General features: G+C 51.6%; 1 protein-coding gene across 2 annotated transcripts in view; it reads right to left on the bottom strand.

Annotated features, from left to right (window-relative positions):
- Positions 1-4,617: 4,617 nt before the first annotated feature.
- UBASH3A (ubiquitin associated and SH3 domain containing A) overlaps positions 4,618-25,863 on the bottom strand; it is a 52,082-nt gene continuing 30,836 nt past the window's right edge. Inside the window, exons 8-14 of one of the 2 annotated variants that reach the window (XM_057697276.1) lie at positions 24,162-24,261; positions 21,191-21,313; positions 18,735-18,827; positions 13,672-13,816; positions 12,919-13,025; positions 9,077-9,186; positions 4,618-6,162 (exon numbers count right to left, since the gene is read on the bottom strand). In XM_057697276.1, coding sequence (XP_057553259.1) covers positions 6,025-6,162; positions 9,077-9,186; positions 12,919-13,025; positions 13,672-13,816; positions 18,735-18,827; positions 21,191-21,313; positions 24,162-24,261 — 816 coding nt within the window. In that variant the 3' untranslated portion in view covers positions 4,618-6,024. The remainder of the gene's footprint in view (positions 6,163-9,076; positions 9,187-12,918; positions 13,026-13,671; positions 13,817-18,734; positions 18,828-21,190; positions 21,314-24,161; positions 24,262-25,863) is intronic. The other variant, XM_057697277.1, reaches the window with a different exon arrangement.

Here is a 25,863-nt window from a genome sequence, read left to right as displayed (position 1 = left end):
TGTCACGGTGGTGAACCCAAAACACACGGAGATCGTTCCCGAGGTCACATGAGTAAAGGACAGAGCTGGAGCTCAGACTCAGGTCTCCCGAACCCAATTTAATTCCTTTGAACAATGCTGGTGGTGATGTTCATTGAATAATTCATGTCTCCATTTTTGGAAACTATTTCTTGCAATTCTGTTAATTTCTGTGCATTACTGTCTGCTGGCCCTTGGGGCCCCGGGGGAGGGGGGGTGTACCGGGTAGGGACCGAGGAGAAGATTACTCTGCTTTGGGGTCACGCACTGGGTCCCAGGGCTGCACAGCCATGGGGTGTTCATGGCAGACCTTCACACGATATCACTTGTGTGTGGACTCTAAAAACACGATACAAATGAACTTAGTTACAAAACAAACAGATTTAGAAAACACACTTATGGTTACCAAAGGGGGACGGTGAGGGGAGGAATAAATTCGTAGACTGGGGCTGACATATACACACTACTACGTATGAAATAGATAATCAACAAGGTCCTCCTGTGTAGCACAGGGAACTCAGGACTCTGTAATTAGCTATATGGGAATAGAATCTGAAGAAGAATAGATACATGTATATTTATACCTGAATCACTTTGCTGTACACCTGCAACGAACACAACATTGCAAGTCAACTACGCTCCAAAATAAAATAAAAATTAAAAGTAAAGACTTTCAAGTTCTAGAATTTGGTTGGGGGACTCGGCCCAAGGGACTAAAAGACTAGAAACAAGGCTGGGCTAGCCGTCACCAGGACTCGGCCCCCAGGACAGAAAGGCCCATTCAACAGAACTTGTCTGTGCTGGTCTTGTCCATCCCCTCAGTGCAGCCCCCACCTCCCAGGCTCCACATCTGTTCACAGGCACCCCTGGGCTTCCTCTGTCCTCTAATTCACAGAGCCCTGACCTTCAGACCATCACAAGCTGCTCAGCTCAAGAAGGGACCTGGGGAGCCTGCGTACCTTGACACGTCACCCCCCGGAAATGGGGCTCCCCACATCTCTGTGAAGGGAATACATGAGTGGTTCTCAACTGGGATGATTTTGCCCGGGCACATTTGGTGATGTCCAGAGAGATTTTTGTTTATCATAACAGGAAGGATTTGTGCTTCTGGCATCTTACTGGGTCCAGACCAAGGATGCTGCTAAATGTCCCACAGTGCACAGGACAGCCCTCACAACAAACAATTATCCTTCCCCAGTGTCAATAGTGCCGAGGTTGGGAAATCCTGGACCACGTGAATGGAGCAGGTTTGCAGGTGAATCACTGTTGCAGAGGTGAGTGGGTGCTACTCCGTGCCCAGGTCCTGGGCTTGCAGTGAACTTGGATGTGGTCACCAATGCACCCTTTGAAGTAAGCAATGTCTACACAGAAGGGTGACAGCAAACACAGCAGGGCACAGTGTGGCTAACGGCACGGGGTCTCTGGGGTGCAGAGGGAGGCTGGGCGGGCTGGGGGTAGAGTTACAGCTTGTAGTACTTTTAAATTTTGTACTTTCCCAGCTTGTACTTTTAAACTTTAAGGTGCTTTTTAAAGCAGATTTGAAAAATGTTTTAGTTGAATTTATCTTTTTTCCTTTTATAGTTCCAGATTTCTGTGTCATGGTTACAGAGGCCTTCCTCACCCACTCTGAGATACTTTAAAAAAACTTCTCACATGGTATCTTCTAGAAATTTTACAATTTCACTTTTTACATTTAAATCTTTGATTTTTTTTTCAATGAGTGAGGAATGAATGACTCCAACTTCCCTTTTCCCAGATGATGAACCTATTGTCCCATCACTGACTTAATCATTTACTGCCCCTCCCCCTACCTCCGCCAGTCATTCCATCACCCACTTTAACATACATAAACCCCTATATTTTAGGGCTTTTTCCTGTCTTTCTATTTACACCGCTGATCTCCCTGCCTAAAATCCAGCTCTTCTACCACACTGTTTTAACTACAGTAGCTTTATAATGGGTTTAATATCTGTTGGGGTTACTCCCCCTCTTTCTCCCAACACTCCCTTTTGGATTTTGTCAGTTATTCCTCCTGGAAGTTTGTTTTTCCTCATGAACTTCAGAATCCACTCATCTCTCCCTCAAAAGTCATTTTCAAGATTTGAGTTTGATTGTGATCACTCTGGATTAATTCAGGAGTTGGCACCTTTGTGATGTTGAGTCTTGCTTTCCATGGGGGAACATGGTGTGCCTTTCCAACCATTCCAGCCTTCTTCTGTGCCCCTCCGTGGTATGGTAAGTTCTCATCAGTCCTGTAAGTGTGTTCCTAGGCATTTTATATTTTGTTGTCACAGCCATGCAAAGGGGATATTGTCTGCATTGTATCTCCTAAGGATGTGGCAATAAACAAAAGCTATTGATGTCTGAACTTACCCTTGATCCCAGCCACGCTGCTGAATTCTCTTCTTGGGGTATGAGGATTTTAGTCCATTTCTTGGGGTTCCAGGCTTAGGTCCCAGCATCTGCAAATACTGACAATTGGCTTTCCTTGTGTGGCCAGAGGGAGTGGGGACTCTGTGCATGGGTGGGGGGGGATGCCTCCATTCCCCCTTCATCCTCTATAGCTCCTTGGACTGATTTGGGGGTTGGATGGAGTGGGAGGAGCAGTCAGGGCTGTTTGTAGGCCTTTGTGAGCTCCCAAGACCAGGTGACAAAAGGGCTCAGAGAGGAGAAGACCCCCAGCCTGGATCTGTATAAGGAGGTCCTGGGAGCGCTGGCAGGTGGGTGCCTGGCCTTCCTTCAGATGGCAGGTTGGCAAAGCCACCAGAGGCTCTTGACCTTGGGGGCTGAGAAGGGCAGTGTTCCACAGGCCCCTTCCCGAGCATCCGTGCTCCCCTGGGGGCTCCTGGAAATAACTAGGGTGGGAAAAGAGGAGATCAGGGGTCAGCACAAACATCCATGGACCTTGTTCTTCCCCAAGGCTGGGGCGAGAGGACCTTGGGGTAACCTGGGTTCTAGCCTTGACTCCTCACAAGGCCTGCCCACAGGGAGTCAGATTTTTATGTTTACTGTTTGAAAACAGGCACAGAAAACATCAGGATGGGTGGTGCATGGATCTGGGTGGTTGATGGTGACATTTATTATGTGCCATGTGCTGAGATGCATGCCCTGGCCAGTGTCCAGCCCTTCAGAAGTATCCATTTTTGGTGTTTGTATCAGTGATTTCATGCTCTGTATTAGTGTCCTGGGGCTGCCTTGACAAAGTGCCACAGGCTGGGCAGCTCACAAAATAGTTGCTTATTTTAGTCTTACACTCTAGAGGTTGCAAGTCCAAGATCGAGCTGTGGGCAGGGCCGGTCCCTCTGAGGTCTCTCTCCTGGGCGTGTAGACAGCCGTCTTCTCCCTGTGTCCTCACATGGATGTGCCTCTGTGGATGTGTGTGTCCTGATCTCCTCTTCTTATAAGGACATCAGTCATCTTGGAATAGGGCCCCCCAGATGACCTCATTTTACTTTATCACCTCTTTAAAGGCCCTATCTCCAAAAAAAGTCACATTCTGAAGTGCTAGGGGTTAGGACTTCAACTTATGAATTTTGGGGGGACACGATTCAGCCCATGAAATTCACCAACATGACGCATAGCTAAAGCTCCTCAAATTTGGTTCTACAGTAAGACTTGCTTCCATGGAAAATGATGATGGCTCTTTCTTCTCAGATAAACATAGCAGAGTGTTTGCAGAGATGGGTGGTCCCGGACCTGTGGCTGAAGGCTTCTGCGACAGAGGCACAAGCTCAGGCTCCTCAATTCCTTTACAGCCCAGCCCGAGGCCAGCTCCTGCTCCCCTTTCAGCCCCTCCCATCTTCCAAAAGAGCCAAGTACCGGGCCAGGAGAAATCCCAGTCATTGTGCCACAAAGTTCTCAAACAAGATTAACCTTCACCTTGTTGGGGGATGCAAGCAGAACATGGGGGAGGGCTCCTTTCCAGATTTGTTTTCTGGAGCCCACAGGTGAGGAAATCAAAGAGATGATGTGGGTGGGGGTGGGAGGTGGGCGCTCGGTGGGCACAGGACATCTACTTCCAGATGATGTCAGCAGGGGTCAGACTATGCTTGTAAACCCTGGAGGACCAGCAGGGCCAAAGGGGCGAGGAAAGAGGAGAGTGCTCAGAAATCTTTCTTCCCTTCTTTTTCGGTTTCTTATTAGTTCATGGAGTTGAAAACTTACACCACGTAAAGAAAAGCTTCTTGAGGCCCCTCCATCCCTGCCCAGCACAGCTCTGTGCGCGAGGACGCCCCGCACAGTGAGGGTCATCCTGGAACCGAGAACGACAGAAGTGGGCTTTTCTATCAATCATTGCAGCGAAGGAGGTCTAGTCAGAACCAGGATTATAGAATGTAAAGATAATGGTGTTTCTTGCACATCTGCCCTCCAGCTCTGAGATTCAAGCCCATCTCGTTGTCCCGTGTAGACCCCATCACCAGCCCAGCCAGGAGGAGGTCACTGTCTGCTTCCTTCATTACCCGGGGGCGTGAGACCCCCTCACCCCCGAGAGGGTGAACCCGGATGTCTTGTGGACCACCCCAAAGAAGGGACCACTATGTAAATCCCATTTGCTTGATTTGTGAAGTTTTTATTCACCCTCATGATTAGGAAGGGTCGGTTGGCCCTGGGGTATCCAGGAGAGGACACAGAGGGATTGGGGGGGGGGTGGGCAGCATGTCCGACCATGACTGTGCCCTCCCTCTGAGCCCTTGGAGGGCTTTTTCCTTTTCTTCAGTTGGGATGGGGTGAGAGGACACTGCTGGGCCGCACCTCCCAACCCCCCATCAACTGCCTGGACCAGCTTCTTCAAAGTCGGAGCACCATGGATACACTATCCCTGGAGACCTCACCGTGCTTGGTGTGGGGTTGGGGAGGGGGTCCTCTCTGCTTTCTCTTTCCTGTTAGTGAGGGCAGGACCCACTCCCTCCTTTTGCAAACCCCTCCTCCCTCCATTTGATCAAAAGGGAGAAAAAGAGAAGCTGGTAGACCTGCGTCAAGGGGGAGGTTTCATAAATACTTATGCCAGCCTCTGTGCAAGCAGCCCCATGTGTTTGGGAGGATTGGGGTGGGGTGGGCGGAAGAGTGGCCGCAGAGATGTGCACTTCCTAATCCCTGGACCTGTGACTGTTATGTCACATGGCAAAGGGGACTTTGCAGGTGGGATTAAGTTAAGGGTCTTGAGATGGGGAGGTATTCCCAGAGTATTGGGTGGGTTCAGTGTAATCCCAAGGGAATTTACAAAAGGGAGACACGAAGGTCAGAAGCAGATGGCAGTGTGACTGTGTAGAGGAACAGGGAGATTTGAAGAGGCACCACCACTGCCTTTGAGGAAAGAGGAAGGTGCCCTGAGCCAAGGAATGCAGGTGCCCCTAAAGGCTGGTAATGCAGGGAAGTGGACTCTCCCCAGGGCTGCAGACCCTCCCCAGGGCAGAGGACCCTCCCCAGGGCAGCGGACAGAAGGAAACCCACTGGCCTGTTTCAGAACTGCTGACCTGTGGGACTGTAACAGAGTAAAGATATGTGTGTTTAAAAAGCTGTGTCTCTAATCACCGCTGTGTGGTTACTTGTTACAGCAGCAGCAGGAAACTAATACCTGGTCTGTGGACACCAAGCCTGTTTCCTGGTTTTGATCTGGTAGGTGGTTTTCTGGTACCATTCTATTCAACATTCCACCTCTTTTGGCCTGTGTGGACATAGCCAAAGAGTGATTGAAACAGAAAAAGAAAAAACGATTGGGAACTTGATGAATAAAAAATATAAAGTGGAATTTTCCACGGGGTGGGTGTCATGGTTCCTCATTCCTCTCCCAGCCACAAGGCTGATGCACATGGTACAAGGGGGTGTCCCCACAGCCAAGTTCCTGCGATGACGGTCTGCTTGGCAAACACGCTGTGTCTAAAAGTGCCTTTTGTGCTTCTACAAATCACATTAGGGGCGACTAAGTTCCCTGCAGAATAACAGTATCTTACAGCCTCTATGGAGTTTTGCCTCTTCATCGTACGTTATGCGAACGCAGAGGTGGCTTCAGCTGCCCTGAATCCAGTTCCTCCAGTTAAACGCTGAGTTTGAGCCATGAGTCAGCGTCTTCACGGGAGGGTTCACCAACTCCCATTTCCCTTCCTCTTTGTTTTCTTCGCAGAAGCACATACCCAGAGAAGGGATCTAGAGGGAGTAAAATCAGTTATTAATATTTTGCACCAGGTCCGTTGATTTTAGACTTAGTCTAAAGCCCGCTATACCTCAGAGGAAGCATGACGTACCCATGTGGGCACCACTGCCTTGAGCACGACACCGACATCCCACACGGCAGCCCTCAGTGGGGACTCCCAGCCCTCCAGCAGGCAGTGGGAAATGTCTGTCCTTACTCTTTGTCACAAGTGGGGGTGCGGCGGCATCTCAGGGGAGAGGCCAGGCATGCTGCTCAACATCCCATGGTGCACAGCACAGCTCCCCCAGCATCCTCCTGCCCAGATGTCAGTCGTGCTGAGGCCGAGAACCCTTCTGTCTGCCCTGCTGCTTGAAGAGTAGCTTCCATTCTCAAACTCAGCATCACAACAAGATACAGGTATTACGTTCAAACCCGAGAAAAGAGGTCAGAGTGAGACTTTAGACCTCTATTCCCTGTAAAATGAATGGTTTGGAGGAGATCTTTGTTTTTAAGGCTTTGTTTGTTCACATTTCTGTTTTCCTTTTTTCCCCTCTCTTTTCAGTGTCTGGAAATTCTTTTGTTAGATCAAATGTGCAAAAATTCCAACCTGGGGGGCAGAGTCCAAGTGTGGGCTGGTGTTGACTCAAGGACACTCTCTCCTTCTGTTTATAGAGACTGGGGGGAGGGCCCAGGGGTGGGTGTGATGGGGGCGGGCTCCTGAATGTTCGTTTTCAGCTGCCCCTGACTTGAAGGCCCATCACTGGCAAAGCCCCTGGTGAACTTCTGGTACGCGCGGGCAAGTCCAGCTTACGTGGGCATGGGGGGGGGGCAGTGGACACCAAATCCTCAGCATAAGAAAGCGACAGGAGTTTGGAAGTTCAAGGCTGGCCTCTTGAGAGGGGAGGCCAAGGGTCAGGGGAGTGGGAGGGAATTTGGCCACAAAGACTCATGGGTTTCTGGAACACTGTCAACCTGTAGCTGACGTGCAATCAGTCAGTGTTTGTCGTGTGCATCCGCGTGGGTGACGAGGACCCCCAGGGGAGCCCGGGGTGGGAAGGGATGCAGGAACAGAAGCAGCGGCTGTATCCGGCAGGAAACATGGTGTCGTCTGCAGGAGCGAGAGAATGTAACAGAGCAGGACCCTATGGGCCCTCCCTGGGACAGATCCCCGCCCCCCCCCACCATACCCTCTGCCGTGTCTCCTCTCTCAAGTACCCAGATAACAGTATCTGATGCACATTCCCTGAGCTTTTCAGATGCTGAAAAACTACCACCAAATGGAAGATGTTAACTACTTGATGGCCCTGACCCTGCAGCCCCCAGACCTACTGGCGCCTGAGGACTGATCCTGTGAACCCCTGTGACTCCTCCCTGCTACCTCGTCATCAGCCAATCAGAGAATCGCGCACGAGCTGATCACACACCCTGCGACCCCCTGCTTCACTGGCCTGTAAAAACGCTTTGCTGAAGCCCTTTCGGGAAGCTCGGGGTTTGGGGCCTGAGCCACCTGACTCCTTGCTCGGCCCTGCTAGAAACTTTCTCTGCTCCAAACTCTGACGTTTTCGTATTATTTGGCCTCACTGTGAGTCACGCACGTGAACTTGCGTTTGGTAAGAAGAACACTTAGGTAGCAGGTGGCACTGGGGCCGAGCAGGAAAATCCCCCCCCTGAAAAATCTATCTGGATATCTCCCAGTGTGGCCTGGGGTGGCTCCAGCCATGTGTTTGGACAATGGTCAACCGGTGGCCCAGGAACCCGGAGGGCTCAGGGATGTCCGGGTCATCACTGGAAACACCACCTTGGAGACACTTCAGGGGGCACACGTTTCCACTCAGGTCCGGAGGAAACAGGAAGAAGAGTGAGGGGTCTGATGCCTGATATTTCACGTGTGGAAGCCCTTTGGTTCTCATGCACCCAGGGTGAGGGGGCACGGTGCTTTTTCTGGCAGGGCGGGGAGGGGCTCAGAGTACTTTGCACAGCACGGAGCTGGTGTGGGCTGGGCTGGGCTGGGCCATTCCGGGCCAGGGGTCTGCTCCTCTGCAGCCCCCAGGCCCCTCTGGGGCTCAGTGACACCTTGCGGCCCACACCTGCAGCAAACAAGGTGTGGCCGGCCGTGGTACCATGACCAGGTCGGGGGCCCATCTCCCATCAAAGGTGTTGTCCGCACCGCTGCACTCCCAGCCTCAAGGCCACTGATCAGTTGACTGATTAATTTGATGAGCAGGACAAGGGCAGAGGGCAAGTCTGACTCTGAGTAGATTTTGAGAGTGGGGTGGGGGGCAGTGTCTGAGTCCTGGGTTTCCCGCCTCCATGCATCTCGCCGTCTGGATAAAAGCCACCTCTGCTTTGCCAGGTGATGCTCACGGGTTGGTCCAAAGTACCCATTATCCTTCTGTACACACCTGTCACCTGCTTGCTTTTCCAGTATGTGTTAATGTGTTCCCAGCCCAGCATCACACACTCTGGCAGCGTCGACCAGCTCATGATCCCATGGCTGGAGGACTCTACAGGCAAGGGAGGGGCTCCTTTCTGTCCCTCAGCCACCCAGTCCCCAGAGCATGCCAGCCCAGCAACCGCCCTTTCTCTTATCCAATCACTCACCCTCCACCGGACCATGTGCTCAGCTACTGGAGTGGCAAGGAATTATCACGTGACCTGATTACAAAAGTCCTTGGTCTTGTTTTTATGTTTTCTTGGTGGCAAATGGCCAAAGTCGCCATCATAATAAAGATGACGAAGCCCCCCTGTCACTCCCTGCCCAAGGCTGCCCTTTGCATCAGAGCAGGTGGGCACATTCTCAGGGGACAGGGGCTCCCCAGTGCCTGGGTGGCCAGGACACGCGTCTCCATTCTGAGAAGGGCACGGGCTGACCCCGCGTCCTTGGGCTGCCTGATTCTGTGGCCCAAAGAGGAAAGAGGGGGCGCGTACCTTCCTCACGAGCTGGGCGAAGTCTGCGCAGTCCCGGGGCGGCAGCCCAAGGAGCGGGCGGGTGCAGGCGTCCAGCGCCGAGCCGTGGCCCACCACCAGGATGACGCCCGCTGTGGGAGGAAGGACACCCGAGGTCAGGGCAGGCCCAGAGAACCCCTCTGATCAGAGGGGCGCCCCAGGTTGTCGGGTGGGGCGACCTCGTGGGGCCCGAGGCCTTGAGGGACCTGGGTAGGAGGGAGGCGTGGTTGGTAATAGCTGAATAACACTGGCAGTTGGCCTCTTGTTTTTTTTTCTTTTAATATTTATTTATTTATTTATTTTTGGCTATGTTGGGTCTTTGTTGTGGTGGGGGCTTTCTCTAGTAGCGGCGAGTGGGGGCTACTCTTCGTTTGTGGTGCACTGGCTTCTCGGTGCAGTGGCTTCTCTTGTAGCAGAGCACAGGCTCTAGGCATGTGGGTTTCAGTAGTTGTGGCACATGTGCTCAGTAGTTGTGGCTCACGGGCTCTAGAGCACAGGCTCAGTCGTTGTGGTGCACGGGCTTAGTTCTTCCTCAGCATGTGGGATCTTCCTGGAGCAGGGATCGAACTCGTGTCTCCTGCATTGGCAGGCGGATTCTGAACCACTGAGCCACCAGGGACGCCCATCTCGTTGGTGTATAAACTCTTCCGAGCCCATCACATCCTCGTGGAGGGCTGGGGTGGCTGTACTGGCCCTTGAGCTTCAGGGATGGGATGGTGCCGGGCGCTGAGCGGCTCCCTCCAGGCCTCGTCCGTGAACTTGAGAGTGATTGGCTGGCTGATCACAAAGGGGCCACCACTTTACAGAAGGACCTCCAGAGTCCAGGGCCCAGCGAGTCTCCTGGAGGTGACAGTCGTGACAGCCAAGGCCGGGACAAAGCAAGCCTGGGAGCTAGACCCTCAGGGGAGCCAGGAGGCCCAGAGGCCGGACCCAGCGATCCTCCTGAGGAGGAAACCAGAACCCCGGCTTCCTGGAATGTCATGGCTCACAGAGCGATCTGTTCACGCTGCCCCTGACGTGGCCATAAATTCTCCAGTGTGACACCAGAGCCGAGCCCCCGCCTGGTAATTTCACGCTCATTTCTTTGGCTGCCAAAGTCACTGTGTGGTTGCTAGACACTCAGGTTTGACCCCTGGCCTGTGCTCTCCAGAGGGACACCTGGACACGGAGGCCCTCCAGCCCCTCTGAGCTTCCAAGTTACGTGGTGTCAATGGAGGTGATACTCCAGACCGCACGGGAGGGGGAGGACCTAGCAGGTGAGGTCTGTGAAGGGCCCCCTCTCCCCGCGCCAGGTGATGGGCAGGTGTGAGCCTCCCTGCAGCCCCACGGGGCTTCTCGCTGCTCCGTCCGCTGATCCACACGCCCCTCGCCTTCCTGCCCTGCTCACGCCCGCTGCCTCCTCCTGGGCCAAACGTTCCCTTCCAAATTCTACTCATTCTACCGCTCAGGTGCTGCCTCCTGCGCACCTCGGCCACGTGCCACAGCCTCAGGCAGGTAGGCCTGCCTCCCTGCAGCGAGCAGCTCACAGGCGGGGGCAGGAGCCACCAGAGGCAACGAAGCAGCAGCTCTGTGTCCCCGTCCAGAAGCCCTCAAGCCCGTGGGGAGGTGTCACCTGTGGACACTGAATTCCAGCCTGGGCAGGTGGAGACGGGCAGGCCGGGAAGCGGGGGAGGGCCTGGTGCAGGACAGGCTCTAATTTCATCCTGTGCCCTGATGGCCTGTGGCAATATCTGTGAACAGCGTGAGTTTGATAAAAATGCCACTAAGGTGCGGTTTTCACTAGCACCTTCCCCAGGGTGCCCACCCGTTAAAACAGGTAACGTAGACCAGCCTCGTGGCCAGGTGTGTGGGGTGCTGGACACGGCAAGGTTTGGGGTCTCGGAGCGTGTGCCCCCCAGTGCGCTGGGGACGCTGGGGGGAGGCCGGGGGCTCAGCTCTTCCTGAGGCTCTGGTCGTCAGGGTCCTCGGTGCCCCAGGCTTCCTGGGACGAGGGAGGGAAAGAAGGCAGGTGGGGCAAGTGGGCCGGGTGGTCTCTTACCGACTCCGCCTGAGCGCTTCTTCATGTTACTATTCCTAGTATCCCAGACGTTTGCACCTCTTCCCTCCAACAATAGTCAAACCCTTTGCAGGGTAGAGAGTGTGCCTTCTTTTCTGAACTTTTCCCATGATTTATTTTTTTTTATAAATTTGTTTATTTGTTTATTTATTTATTTATTTTATTGGCTGTGTTGGGTCTTTTTTGCTGTGCGCGGGCTTTCTTTAGTTGCGATGAGTGGGGGCTCCTCTTCGTGTGGTGCACGGGCTCCTCATTGCCGTGGCTTCTCTTGTTGCGGAGCACGGGCTCTAGGCACGTGGGCTTCAGTAGTTGCAGCACATGGGCTCAATAGTTGTGGCTCATGGGCTCTAAAGCACAGCCTCAATAGTTGTGGCGCACGGGCTTAGTTGCTCCATGGCATGTGGGATCTTCCTGGAGCAGGGATTGAACCTGTGTCCCCTGCATGGGCAGGCGGATTCTCAACCACTGCGCCACCTAGGAAGCCCCTCCCATGATGTTTTATTTGGTGCCTGACACATCGCTGATGTTCAATACACACCTGCTAACTTACATCTGATAGCATTCGTTTTTCATGTTTTACTGTGGACACTTTAGTATATACCCCAAAAGCGGGTCTGATGAATCCCCGTGTTCCCATCAGGGAACTCCTACAGCTGTTGACATTTTGCCCATCTTGTATCATCTGTCTGCTACCCCACCCCCTTCTCCATGAAGCATTTTTATTTATTTTATTTTTACTGAAGTATAGTTGATGTACAATATTATACTGTATAAGTTACAGTATTATATAAGGTGCACGATATAATGATCCACAATTTTTAAAGGTTATACTCCATTTATAGTTATAAAATATTGGCTAAGACATATTGGCTATATTCCCCATGCTGTACAATAATATAGCCTTGTAGCTTATTTTATACCTAATAATTTGGACCTGTTGCCCCCCTCCCCCTACAGTGCCCCTCCCCCTTCCCTCTCCCCGCTGGTAACCACTTGTTTGTTCTCTGTATCTGCGAGTCTGGCTCTTTTTTGCTATGTGCACTAGTTTGTTGTGTTTTTTTGATTCCACACGTAAGTGAAGTGTTTGTATCTGACTCATTTCAGTGGGCATAATGCCCTCCAAGTCCATCCACATGGCTGCAAATGTCAAAATTACATTCCTTTTTATGGCCGTGTAATATTCCCCTGTATGTATGTGCCACATCTTCTTAATCCGTTCATCGGTTGATGGACGCTTAATGAAGTACTTTAAAGCATATCCCAAATGTCACGCCATCTCCTAGCTTATACCTCGGCTTGCATTGCTGAACGAGGCCTTTTCATTCTTACACAACCACCATGCCAAAATTAACAACATTTCCTCAATATTTCCATATTCAGATTCCATACTTAAATGCCATGTTCGAATTTCTCAATGGTCTCAACCATCAACTTAAAGAGATGTTTTGTCCGCACTGTCATTTAAACGTGACCCAGCGTATGGTTGTTGGTTCTTAGTTTCTTTCGTTTCCTGGGAGGTGGGCAGGGTGGTCTGTGTTGCCCCTGCTGTCCTGGGTCCCATTGGGTCCCAGTTCCAGAATCGGGAGCCCCAGGGCATGGGTGGGGGGGCGTGTGTCTCTGCAGAGGCAGTGATGTGGCACTCAGTGGCGGGGAAATGGGGCGGGGGAGATTGGGGCATCCCTAGGTTCAAAAATCAGCCATTTCCATCCCAGAGGTGAGACCCCAACCCCCGAGGCTGCTGGTACCCAAGGACGACAGGGGCACGTACCGTCCTGCGGGCAGGTGCTGAGGATCTGCTCCACGCTCACCGCACACCTGTGCACGTAGTCATTGTAGCTTTCGGCCGGCAGGAGGGAGGCGAGGGGGAAGGCGGGCCTGGAGGAGGGGAGGGGAGCAGAAGGAGCGAGGGGGCTCTGTCTCCGGCCGGGGCTCGCGGTCAGCAGCGAGCCCCCAGTTGTGTGCTCAAAACCAGCAAAGAGCCGGCGCCGCGCCTCCAGTCTGCTTTCCTGCTGAGCACCCGGCACACAGGGCTTGTGACGGCGGAGCCAGCCACGGGCAGAGGGGGACGCAGGTTCTCGGCTGACGAACGCTAGCCAGACTCCCTGACCCTCTCCTCGACCGGCCTGACCCGTGGGCTTCACGTCCAACCTTGTGGACTCAGTTTAACCAGAATCTGCCCCCCTCCTCCCCTCCTGCCCCGTATCTGACCACCCTGGATATCTGAGCAAACTCCGCTTTCCCTCCACCCCTAGGGGAGGTGTCTGATCCCCTGGTCCCTAAAAGGATCCTTGTGGGTCGGTTTAGCAAGAATCACCCTCTTCTCATAGGAATTTCCCATCCCCTACCCTGCTCCTGGGTGAAAAAGCCCCACTTGGCCTTGTGTTCGGAGAGGAATCTGATCTGTCCCCCTTCTGCAACCCCACTGCAGCGTTCCATCTTCCTCACCATCTTTAACAAGGGAATAACCTTTCTTTAACGAGAACGAGGGAACCCCAGCAGCAGACACAGAGCGGCGGCTCACCTGTAATCCATGCTGATGTTGAAATTCGCCTCTTTCAGCTCTTCCAGGGTCATGAGGGTCGGAGTGGTTTTGCCGGCCTCCCACTTGGTCCATTCAAAGATTCCGGGTTCTACTCTTATCTTAATTTTCTTCTCCAGCTTGAGCTCTGGTTTCAACAGAATACAAGCGTTTATCATCTCCAGCGTCTATGTTGGCTTTCTGTAAATGTCTCTTCCTAGGTCTAAATCAAACCTTTGAAAAAAATGTGAGTTTTCTTTTTTTGGCTTCATGAATATTGTCCTGTGATTACGCACAGATGTGCTTTTTCTCAGACAAAAGCCCCCAGGTAGTTGGGGGGTATCAGAGGGGTGATGACCCTCTGCCCATCAGGAAGGGCCAGAGTCTCCTAGGATCTGAGAGGCGCCACTGTCAGCAGCCCCCCACCCCCACCCCTGGGTGCTCATCCTGATTGCCCGATGCAGCCCCAGCTCACGCCATCCGGGCTCCTCCTCGGTCAAGAAGGAGCGCGCACTTATGAAGACTTGGCTGGTCCAATGATCCGAGGAAAAGATGGCCAATCGTGGAGATTGTTAGTCATACGGAAGCGCCATCTTGGTAAACCCTTACCCCAGACTTAGCCAAAGCGGAGGGTGGATGGGAGTCATCTTCCGGAACATTCTAACGTTCCCAACGCTCCCTTCCCTAGGATTTTTTCTTTTTAATGAGAAAAAACCTCCACTTTCTATTGTAAATTAAAAAAACTGGAAATGGAAGTCATGAATTCATTGAACTCTAACTGGCAGAGTTGCTTTGGGTAAAGCTGTGGTGTGCTCCAAGGACAAAGAATTAGATAAACTCCAAGGGCCAACAACACGGAATAGTTACTGAATCCTTATCACTCTGTCACTCAGAACCATTTCGACATCTCTGAGCCCTCCCGAGGGCGTGTCTTGCTCCTTTCCTGTCCCGTATAAGGAAAGGCATTCATCCCACTCTTCTCCCGCTCGGCATGCTGGAATCATGCTGACCCACCCAATCAGCAGGTGACATGCAAGTCCTTTTGTTCCCTGGCTGTAAAAACAGACAAGTGACCCAAGCTTATGGTCGACTCTCCCCGGCCACCAGGAAGTCACCCGCTGTTCTGGCAATGTCCCTTCTCTTTAATAAATCCTATCTTCTTTACATTCTGCCTTACGTCTGGAAATTCTTTTCCAACCTGCGCTTGGACCATGACAAAAACTTCATATGGTCAGATTTTCATTTAAATATACTTCACTTGTTTGGCTGAAAATAGCATCCTATGGTTGCTACAGAAAAAATATATCCCATAAACTGACTTTTTATACCTTCAGCAAAAGTCCTCTAAACTAAGGCCAACTCTTTTCAAGTGGGGGAAAACAAGACTTTAATGTTTTTATTTGAAATGGAGAAAATGACATTGAACGCAAATGCTGGCAATAAGATCCATTCCCAAAATGTATTTCAGGCCCATGAAATGGGTTCCTTTGCAAGCATGTTTAGGAAACAGAGTTCAGCTGGGTTGACGGGGCTTCTGGGCTCTCCCGTAGCCTGTGAGGGGCTTGTGTCCACGGGGAATAGGTGACACGAAGAAAGAGTTTGGAGAGGGAAGGACTGGGAGTCTGGGATGAGCAGACGCAAACTATTATATAGAGAATGGGTAAACAACCAGGTCCTACTGCAGAGCACAGGGAAATCTATTCAATACCCTGTGATAAGCCATGATGGAATAGAATATGAAAAAGAATGTATGCATACGTATAACTGAGTCACTTTGCTGTACAGGAGTAATTAATACAACATTGTAATTCAACTACACTTCAATAAAAAATAAATTAAAAAATAAAAATAATACTCTAGGGCTTCCCTGGTGGCACAGTGGTTAAGAATCCGCCCGCCAATGCAGGGGACACGGGTTCGATCCCTGGGCTGGGAAGATCCCACAGCTGGGAAGATCCCACATGCTGCAGAGTAACTAAGCCCGTGTGCCACAACTACTGAGCCCACATGCTGCAACTACTGAAGCCCACGCACCTAGAGCCCATGCTCTGCAACAACAGAAGCCACCGCAATGAGAAGCCCGCACACTGCAACAAAGAGTAGCCCCCGCTTGCCACAACCAGAGAAAGCCCGAGCGCAGCAACAAAGACCCAACACAGCCAAAAAATAATAATAAATAAATAAGTAAATAAATGTGTAAATAAGTAAATTAGTTAACTGGACCTTTAAAAAACAAAAAACAAAAAAAACCCTACATGACCAAAAAGACCCTTTAAAAAAAAATAATACTCTACAAAATGAAAAAAAGAGAAAGAATTTGGAGTGTCCCAAATGGCATTGGCCCCTCTTCCTGTTCCGTGGGTCACACTTTGGGAAATGGTCCATCTGGACCTTCACTGACATTGTGCAGAAATAAAGTTTAGCTTCCTGGGAAACAGGGTGGTCCTGTCCGAGGACGTGTGGGGAAGGCTGGGGGTCCCGCTTCTCTGGCTTAACACAGGATTTATGATTTACACTCATTCAACTGACTTCCTCCTCCTCTTCACCCGCATATAGAGTAAGAGTCAACGAGACATCGTGTTAAAGACACGATCGTTGTCAGAAAACATTCTGGGGAACTTCTTATGTTATATGCAAGAGACGCACATAATAGAAGTCAGAGAAACTGGAACAGCTATGTTCTTTATGAGGAAACATGAATGGAGACAAAAAGGGATAAAGTTATGAGAAATGTTTTATGAAGCTCTCAAGTCACATTCCTTTAAGGCCAAAAGAACGCTCCTTAGCTTTTCTTTCATGTGTTGTGACCATGGCTGGGAGGCTGGGCGGGAGAGCCTGACAGCATCACTGGGAAGGGGGGTGGGTGATCTGGAGGAAGTCACCGTCAGAGACATCCACGTGCCAGCCTGGCAGGACCCTGGCCATCTGCAGGTGTCACCCCTGCTCACCTGTGGGCCGCCAGCCCCAGGTGGAAATTAGCGTGCTTTTTTAGGTTAGTGGAAACGAAGCAGCCTCTTGGGTGGGTTAGAACAAAATATAAGCTCAATTACATGGCAGGTATAAAGGCAGGCGGGGGGCACGGGAGATTCAGGAACGAGCCTGTCACCTTTCATCCTGTAATAGTGTGTTTCTCGCTCTCTTCACATCTGATCACTGCAGCTGTTGAATTAATTACACATGCATTGATCCTAAGCTAGCTGGGGATAAAATGACTTCATATCTGTTTTGCTTTCTTCCATCCTATATATTAAGAGTTATCAAATGGAAGCACTTAGAGTAAATGCGGCCGGGTCCTGGGCGCCTCCCAGGTTGTTCAGCAGCTGACGTTGTGCCTTAACCTGCCCTTGGCTCCGTGGGTCCAGGGCCCGGAGCTGCTAGGAAGCAAAGCAGTGAATGTGCGATCCTCAAAGTGGGGGCAACCACGGCCGTTTCTCGGTCTCGGGGACCCGAGAAACCGTGCAGGGGCGTCCGGGGTCCCCGTCACGTTCGGATGAGACATGACAAGTGGAGGACGTCTGTAGGGCTGCTGAGGCGCAGAGACGGCCTCCGAGTTTTAAATGTGTGGAAGGTGGGTGGTGATGAAATGAGTCTACCCTCACAACTTAGCGATTGGTCATGACACAGCACGTTGATGAGAAGGTAGGAGAGGACTGGCTTGGCCACGAGTCCACAGGGGGCCCGTGCACGGATCAGGCCCAGCCCCGGGAGGGGTTCCCAGCTGCACGGCGGACTGGGGAAGGCACTTTGTCAGAGCTCCTCTGATCTGCTTGGAGGACATCCCGGGTGGCGCTTGGGCTGGAGGACCCCCCAGCGTCTCAGCAGCTCCCCCCGTGAAGGTCTGCTCGAGGCTGCCCTCTCTCCGACACCGCTCCAGGCACAGTGCCTTTATCCGCAAGACGGCTTGCCCAGAAGTAGGCTCTCCACTCCTTGTCCCCTTCCTCCAGAGATGTCCTTCCCCCCCGACCTTGATCCGGTCATTCCCAGCAGACGCGCCCCTCTGTAAGCTCAGGGCCACCCTCTTCTCTGTCTCCAGTCAGGCCTCCTTTCTCTGAAGCCTCCTCTCCCTCATGTCTGATTCCAATCCTTCAGCCCCCTCCTGGGATCTCCCTTCAGGAGCTCATCCTTGGCATCGTCTGCCTCCTCCGGCCCCCAGCTCCCCCCCCGACGCAGCTGAAAACCTCGGCTCAGTCACGGCCGTCTCGCGCGCCCCCTCGGCCCCTCGTGCTTTCTCATTCTTTGCCCTCAGGCTCCCCGAGGGCAGCCCCCGCTCCCCCGGCTCCTCGCAGTCCACGCCTGGGCTCAGCCCCAGCCCGGCTGATGGGTGTCAGTGTAAAGCTGTGCCTGGGACCTCAAGGGGCCTTCGGGCCGCCCGACGGTCATCTTGTGCTCTGCCATCCCTGTCCTGGTCACACCTTCATGCTCCCCTTTCCCGCGCTCACCTGGTGACCTGACTTCCTGTGTCTCTGGGAAAGCAGAGGCCCCTTCTCCCCGTGTGCTCCCCTGTTGCACTGTGTCCCAGCACTCTGCCCTCGCTCCCATCACCGCAGAGGGCCGGCCGTGCGTGCCTGCTGACCTAGGTCACGTGCTCCCTGCCCCGCACCGGGAGGGGCGGAACTGAGTTCTCCCGGGCAGGCTGCCCCTCTCTGGCAGGAACATGCTTCTTCCTGTACAGGGATGCTCGCTCGGGAGGGTCTGCCGCTGGCTTCCCAACACACAGCAGCCTTTGATGGCACTGGAGCTCCCGGGAGCTGACTCCCCTGCCCGGGGAGTCCTGCATTTTGGACTTTAGAAGAGACCACAGCAGTTCCTGGCTCCCTAGGAACACCCTCGCCCCCAGCTTCTTAAAAAACACAGGCAGAAGCAGGCCAAAGGTGAATTACAATTCTGACCTTCCAGAAATGCTAGCAGGCTCAGTGCCTCCCGACAGCTCACAACTGTCTTGTGACTTTGTGTGGCCGTTCACGGCCACCCACTCCAGCCTCACCTCCGCTCACGGCCCTCTCCCCCTGGAGAAGAGTCATGAGGTCAAGGCCACATGAGAAGCTCGCTGCAGTTCCGACACTGACCTTCCAGGATGTGTTTGGCTGTCTGCACACAGCGGAGGGCCGGGGAGGTGAAGACGGCGGTGATCCTGATGCCACTGTCCAGCAGAGCTTCCCCTGGAAAACAGCAGGCGGAGACGTGCCCTCTTCACTACTGCAGCCGCCCATGGGGGCAACCCCGATGGGTGGCTTCTGACCTGTGGCAGGCAGGGTCTTGTGGCCCCAAGAATCCCCTCCCCCACTGCCACGTGTGCAAACCCTGTGTAATCCCCTGGTGTGTGGGTGGAAGCTGTGAGTGTGGTGAGCTAGCACCCCGTACCCAGGCTGCGTTATATGGCAGAAAGGGCATTACTGCAGGTGGGCTGGACCCGTCCAGGTGAGCCCACTGAAAGCGGAGATTTTTCTGGCTGGTCACAGAAAAGAAGGCAGATAACATATACACACTGCTACGTATAAAATGGACAAACAACAAGGTCCTTCTGTACTGCACAGGAAACTATATGCAATATTTTGTAATAACCTATAAGGGAAAAGAATGTGGTAAAGAATGTATATATATGTATAACGGAATCGCTTTGCTGTACACCTGAAACTTACATGATATTGTAAATCAACTATACTTTAAGAAAAAAAAATTAAAAACCAAAGGGAGAGGGGTTCAAATGCAATAAATTCTCTATTCTTGGCTTCCAAGGGGCCACTTTGCAAGGAAGATGGGGCTCTAGGAATCCTGCCAGCCCTGTGCTGGCACCAGGCAAGGGAGTGAGGACGTCAGTCCTACAACCACAAGGAACAGGATTCTTCTACCAGTCTGATGAGTGTGGCACTGCTTTCAGGAGGCTCCAGGTGGGAACTCAACCCAGCCGGGACCTTGATTTCAAGGCTGAGACCCTGAACAGGGAACCCAGCGATGCAGTGTTTGTGTTTCTGACCCATAGAACTCTGAGCCATCAAGTGGGTGCCGTTTCAAGTTCATGGTCATCTGCTCTGCAGCGGTGGAGACTCAAGCTCCCTGAGGCTCATGGAAGGACAAGCCTGTAAATCACATTTCCTCTTGCAACATTAGAGGACCTGGTCTTTGTGAAAGAAGGGGATCTCTTTGTTACAAAATCTACACAGTACCAACCCAAGTGAGGTTCCAGTGGATGGTGATGGGCTGATTTCTGTTCCCTAAATTCATATGCTGGAGTCCTAACCCCCATGCCTCACAATGTGATCTTCTTTGAACGGAGGGTCTTTATAGAGGTGATCGAGTTAAGGTGAGCCACTAGAGTGGCTCTAATCCAATCTGACTGGTGTCCTTATGAAAAGGGGAGATCTGGACACAGAGACGGACATGCAGAGAGGACCTGGGAGAAGACAGTCATCTACAAGCCAAGGAGAAGAGCCTGGCATAGACCCTTCCTCAAACCTCAGAAGGAGCAGCCCTGAGACCTTGACTTCCAGCCTCCAGAACATGACACAACACGTTTCTGTGAATTAAGCCCCTGCATCTGTGGAGCTTTGTTACGGCAGCCGCAGGAAATGAGCATGTGTTACTCCCATGCGTACACATTCACACAGCCTCCCATGGTGGCTGTGCAAATGGGTGAGGATTTTGACATGAAACACAGAGCTGCAAGGGGTGTGCACACACACAGACACACATAGACACACGTGTGCGCACAGCCCACGGTGTGCTGGGGAGGAAGGAGCCCAGGTAGCGCTGGGGTTGGGGGGACAGGTCACAGCCACCCGTGGGAGCCCGGCTGTGTCATCTTTCCCACCTCCAGGTTCAGGCACCGTGTGTCCGTAGCTGCAAACCAGCTGCGGGGCGGGCTCGGTATTTACACCACTGACATCAGCAAATGCTACAACTCAGAGGTCCCCGCCCTGCCCGGAGAGCTGCTGACCGAACACTGACCACATAGCCCTGGGGAGGAATGTAGCGTGCTCCTCTGGTTAACCAACGTGTGACTTGGGAAGCCCCCGAGCCTTCCTGATTCTAGGTTTGAGTTTCTTAATTCATAAAATGAAGACCAGATGAACTCAATGGCCTCCTCTGTTCCAAAAGATCAGTCACGTGGTACCAGAACCTCAGACAAAACAGAAGTCCAAAGGGACAGATTTTTGAAATAAAATCAAAGAAAAGATGTTTATTTTATTTTAAAAAATTTTTTAAATGACATCCTTAGTGCACTCAGTGGTCACTGATTTTTTTTTTCCCCTTCCCTCTCTTGTTCTTCTCCATCCCTTTCATTCCTCCTGATTTCCCCGACTACCCATTCCTGGGTCAAATCTCTGTGCTTAGACTTCCGAGCTGTGTGACCTTGGGCAACAGACTTAACCTCTCTGTGCCCCAGCGTCCTCATCGGCAGAGTGAGGCTAGTGCTATTACTGACCTCAGAGGGCACGTAGCGAGGGCTCAGTACACGTGAGTGATGACCACGGCTGCAATTGTTGTCATTGTTCCTACTAGAATGAGCCTCACACCCACATACCTGCCATTCTGGACTGGAAAATTCCACACGACGATAAAGGCGGATCGTTTTCAAAGTCTTTGATACCATGGCTCCGCCTGGGCAGACCGCGAGGGAAGTTCAGGTCTGGACGGTAGTATTTCCCTAAGGCATAAGGAAGCAGCAGATGTTCAGTGCCATTGAGTGAGTGCGTAATTGCCCCACTAAACTCTCAAGATCAAGACCCACATTTGAAGCATGGCAATTATTTAAGTTGCTGTTAACTGTGTCTTTTCTTGAATGTGCTCTGTGATGTGGATTTGATTCCAGGAGGAAAGTCTGCTCTGCTCAGCACACATTTCCTCAAACACAGAAAACGTGTTTCAGCCGCAGGAACCACGAGACCTTCGTTGTCCTCTTAAAACCCCTCCTGAAGGTTCACTCCTGTAATTTTCCTGATTAAGAACCAAGAACCAAGACTGATTTAGCCAATTTGAGACTCGATAAGAATCTCAAATTGGCATTAATTAATTCGATGAAATTCAACCATCCCCAAAGCTTTAAGCTGTCACGTTGCCTATGGGACGGAATACAGGTGGGGGAGAAGGTCCTGCGCTGTGCATAATTGGTCAGTTGCTTGAGGTGGGACTGGACACCAGGGGCTTCACTGGGACTCTCCCACCCCACCACCCATTCAGAGGCTCAGAGCACCTTGATTCACTTTGAGTTCGACCTTGAGCTTGAAGATCGAACCGTGGTACAAATCCTGGCACCACCAGTGACCGGTTGTGTGCTTAGAGGCGACTGACTAATTCCCCTCACCAGTAAAAAAAGGAAAACTGTGATAGAATCGTCTGAACGAATCAGTGAGATGATGCCTGGAGCCCAGAGTCTGGCCCAGAGTAAGCGGTCAATAGGGGTAGGTCTGAGCTCGCCGTCAGATTACCGATTTTCCCTGAGGAGGACATCACGGCACAGCAAGCCTCCCAAGTGGCTCCCAAACCTCCTGGCCACAACAGATTCTAGCTGCCAACCTGCCTCTCCTGAGACCTGCCACATGTCACAAGGCTGACCTGTCCCCTGCACCTGAATACACCACCCCAGCCTCCCAGCAACCTCCCAGCAATTCACCAACCAGAGGGAGGCAGCGGCTATCGTGCATGCCCTGTTTTCTTAGGTTCCACGCAAGATTTTTCTGGAAGCTGCTTCCCTGGAATTTCCCACTGGCAGAGACCTTAAACTGTAAGCTTTAAAGGCCTTTATTAAATGCCAAAGTGTTAGGTGTGTCTGCAGGGAAAGGTGGTATTTGTTTTTCATTCAAAGCGAAGGTCCATCACTTGTATCCCATCTTCAAGGGCATCTGTGATCCCCAGATGTTAACCTACTCCACTGAGGTCTTTCGTCCTCATTGATGCTTTACCTGTGGTCACTTTGTGAGGCAGAGGGCAGAGCTCAGCAGAAGCTGAGGATCTGGGGGATGGCTAGGTTCTGATGGGAGTACAGTCTGAGTGAATAGGGAACCAGCAGTGCCGGGGAGTCGGGGACATAGGAGGGTGTGGGCCCTTTGGCCAGAAGTGAGCAGAAACCAGGAGGGATGCTGGAATGCAAGGAGAGGCCAGCAGTGCCCCCAAATACCCCCAATTGTAATTGATCAAACACTGCAGCTTGCAGAATTCAGACCAAGTAGACTGTCAGAATTCACTTTAGCAGGGTTTCCCTACCTTGTAAAAAGCATGAGCAGTTTCCTCTAAGCTGGGAATTTCCAGAGCCTTTAAAATATTTTCCATTATAGGTGACTTGATCTCTTGTGTAGATGACCAAACAGTTTCCCTCTTTTTATGAAATCCAGTCACTGTTTCTGATGTTGGTTGTTTGGTCTGGTTCTCACACCACCGTCACCGTCACATACACACTGACGTGTGTCATTTCAGTCTGCAGTCTCAATAACAGTTTATTGCAAGAAAGTATCTTATAACTCTTTGTTGGAATGCCAGCCCATCCTCAGAGCCACCGACTTCTTCCTTGAGCCCTTGTGCCTCTACTTGATCTTGTTTTGTATGGACAAGCGTAGCATTTGTCCTGTGGGTTCTTGGAGACAGGTGTGGTCATGAGGTAATCTGCTCAGGAATTTTCTTGTGTGTGTGGTCATCTGCCAATGCTCTTCCCTACTCACGTCCCTCTTTCTTGACCCGCTGGGCTCCTGGAGGGATCCCCAAGGGGGCTGAGCAAGTCCAGCCACTGTGAACGGATTTCATCACTGTGTTCATTCAGTACTTACATTTATATTGGGTTGGCCAAAAAGTGTGTTCGGGTTTTTCCATACGATATTACAAAAAACCCAAATGAACTTTTTGACCAACCCCGTGTAATCATCCATGGCTTAGAAATAGTGGGGGGACGTGTGTTGATACAATTGTGGATCAGTACAGAAACTGTTTGCAGGTATTTTGTATTTACAGGCCAGGCCCTGTTCTTGTTCTTGGCATGCAGAGGGGTGAAGTTGGGGTAAGGACCCAACATGTTAAAAAAAAATAAGCCCTTCGGTTGAGTACAGCACAGCCAAACATCGTACGGAAGTGACCACCGCAAGGGAGATGCCTGCAGAAGGATACAGCTGTGAGGCTGCAAGTCGGGACACGTGCCAGCAGCTGAGGGTCAGAGACCACCGTCAGAGCGACTTGCTCTCAGGGCAGCGCCGCACCCACTAACCACATGCCACGTGTGTGCCGCTAGGAGGCACAGGGCTGTCCATGTGTCCGTCCTGCAGACTTGTTACTACGCAAAACCATTCCTCCATCTTCCCCCCGGCGTTTGAGCTAAGATACAGATGCACACATGCTCACGTGCACACGTAATGGCTGTGGAGAGAGACGGAGGGTGTGTCCACCCCACATATACAGTCTACGCGTGCTCATTCTGAAGGATGAGGCCCCACGGCTCTGGCTAAGAAAACTAGACGTGATCTCATGTGTTAGTCCTGTCTAGGTCTGGCTTCTGCCAGGACCGTACGTACCGTCGGGAGTGGAACACTGCTGCGGCCAGGACTTCCCGAAGATTTGGTCGACCCTCTCCCCGTGGCGCACCACCAGGACGCTTCTCCTCACTATGGTGGCCTGGGACGGTGGAAGGAAAGGCACGTGAGTTAACACCCACCTTACGGGACTCGTTCCGGCAGCTCCGCTCCCTCATCCAGGGCACCCCTCCCTTCCTTGCTCAGTAGCTACAGCCCGTTTTACCGGAGCCGATACGACGAGCTGGGCCTAGGAATTGTGATCTCTGAGATCTCTCACAACTTCTAATTTTCTGGGCATTCCAACACACACAGGAAATGAAAAGAAGGTGGGAGGGTCCACCCCCCAGCACGTCAAGTGTCTACTTTCTGCCTCTTCCAAGTCTTATCCCTCGTCTTGGTCCCTTCCGGCTGCTGTAACGAGGTACCCTGGGCGGCTTATAAACAACGGAAATGTGGCTCTCGTGGTTCCAGGGCCTGGAAGTCTCCGCCTGCCAGAGATCAGGCCCCAACACAGCTGGGTGCGGACCCTCTTTCGGGCAGCGTCTCACTGTGTCCTCACGTGGTGGAGAGGGAGGGAGCCCTCTGGAGTCTTTCTCGTAAGGTCACTAACCCCATTCATGAGGGCTCCACTCGCATGACCTAAGCACCTTCCGAAGACCCCACCTCCCAACACCATCACACTGACCAACAGGATTTCCACATAGGAATCTGGGGAGGGCACAAATATTTGTTCCTCCACGGTGACTTAGGTCATTATCTGTATCTAAGTATAGTAACATGTAACTTTATTACTTTATAATATATGTAATTATAATCTACTATAAAATAATCTACATTAGAAAATATAATTATATATAATCTATAACTATATTATATAATATATATTATGTTAATAGATGTGTATATAAAATACATAGATACATACAGATCTTTCTTGACTTATGATGGGGTTACATCCCGATAAACCTATCATGAGTTGAAAATACATTGTCAGAAATATATTTAATACACTTAACTTGACCAAACATCCTAGCCTAGCCTAGCCTACCTTCACTGTGTTCAGAACACGTACATCAGCCTCCAGCTGGGCAAACTCATCGGACACAAAGCCTATTTTATAATCGTGTGGACTGTCTCCTGTAATTCACCGAATACTGTACTGAAAGTGAAAAACTGAACAGGTGTCTGGGTCCAGCATGGTTGTCAGTGTATCCGTTTTTCACCCTTGAGGTCACGGGGCTGATGGGAAGCTGCACGGCCTCAGAGAGAGGATTGGACCGCATATCACTGGTCTGGGCAAAGATCAAAAGCCAGAATTCAAGTATTCAAAATCCGACTGAATGCATATTGCTTCTGCTCTGTCGTACAGTCAAAAAAATGTAAGTCAAACCATTGTAAATTGGGGACCATCTTTGTGTGCATATATATTATATATATACATACACACACATATAGATAACATACATCTATCTATCTATCATCTATCTATCATCTACCTATTCATCTATCTATTTCTATCTATCATCTATCTATGTCTATCTACCCACCCATCCATCCATCCATTCATCCATCCATCCCTCCATCTATCCACCCATCCACCCAACCCAGTCTCCTCTGTTGCTGGTGCTCTTCCCCCTGCGAGGGGCCATCCAGGACCACTCGGTGCCGGTGCGTTAAAGGCGGTTCTCTGCTTGGTGCCAGG

This window comes from Hippopotamus amphibius, chromosome 10 (assembly GCF_030028045.1).
Source record: "Hippopotamus amphibius kiboko isolate mHipAmp2 chromosome 10, mHipAmp2.hap2, whole genome shotgun sequence".
Lineage (NCBI taxonomy): Eukaryota > Metazoa > Chordata > Mammalia > Artiodactyla > Hippopotamidae > Hippopotamus > Hippopotamus amphibius.
This window is presented reverse-complemented; position numbering and strand designations above follow the sequence as displayed.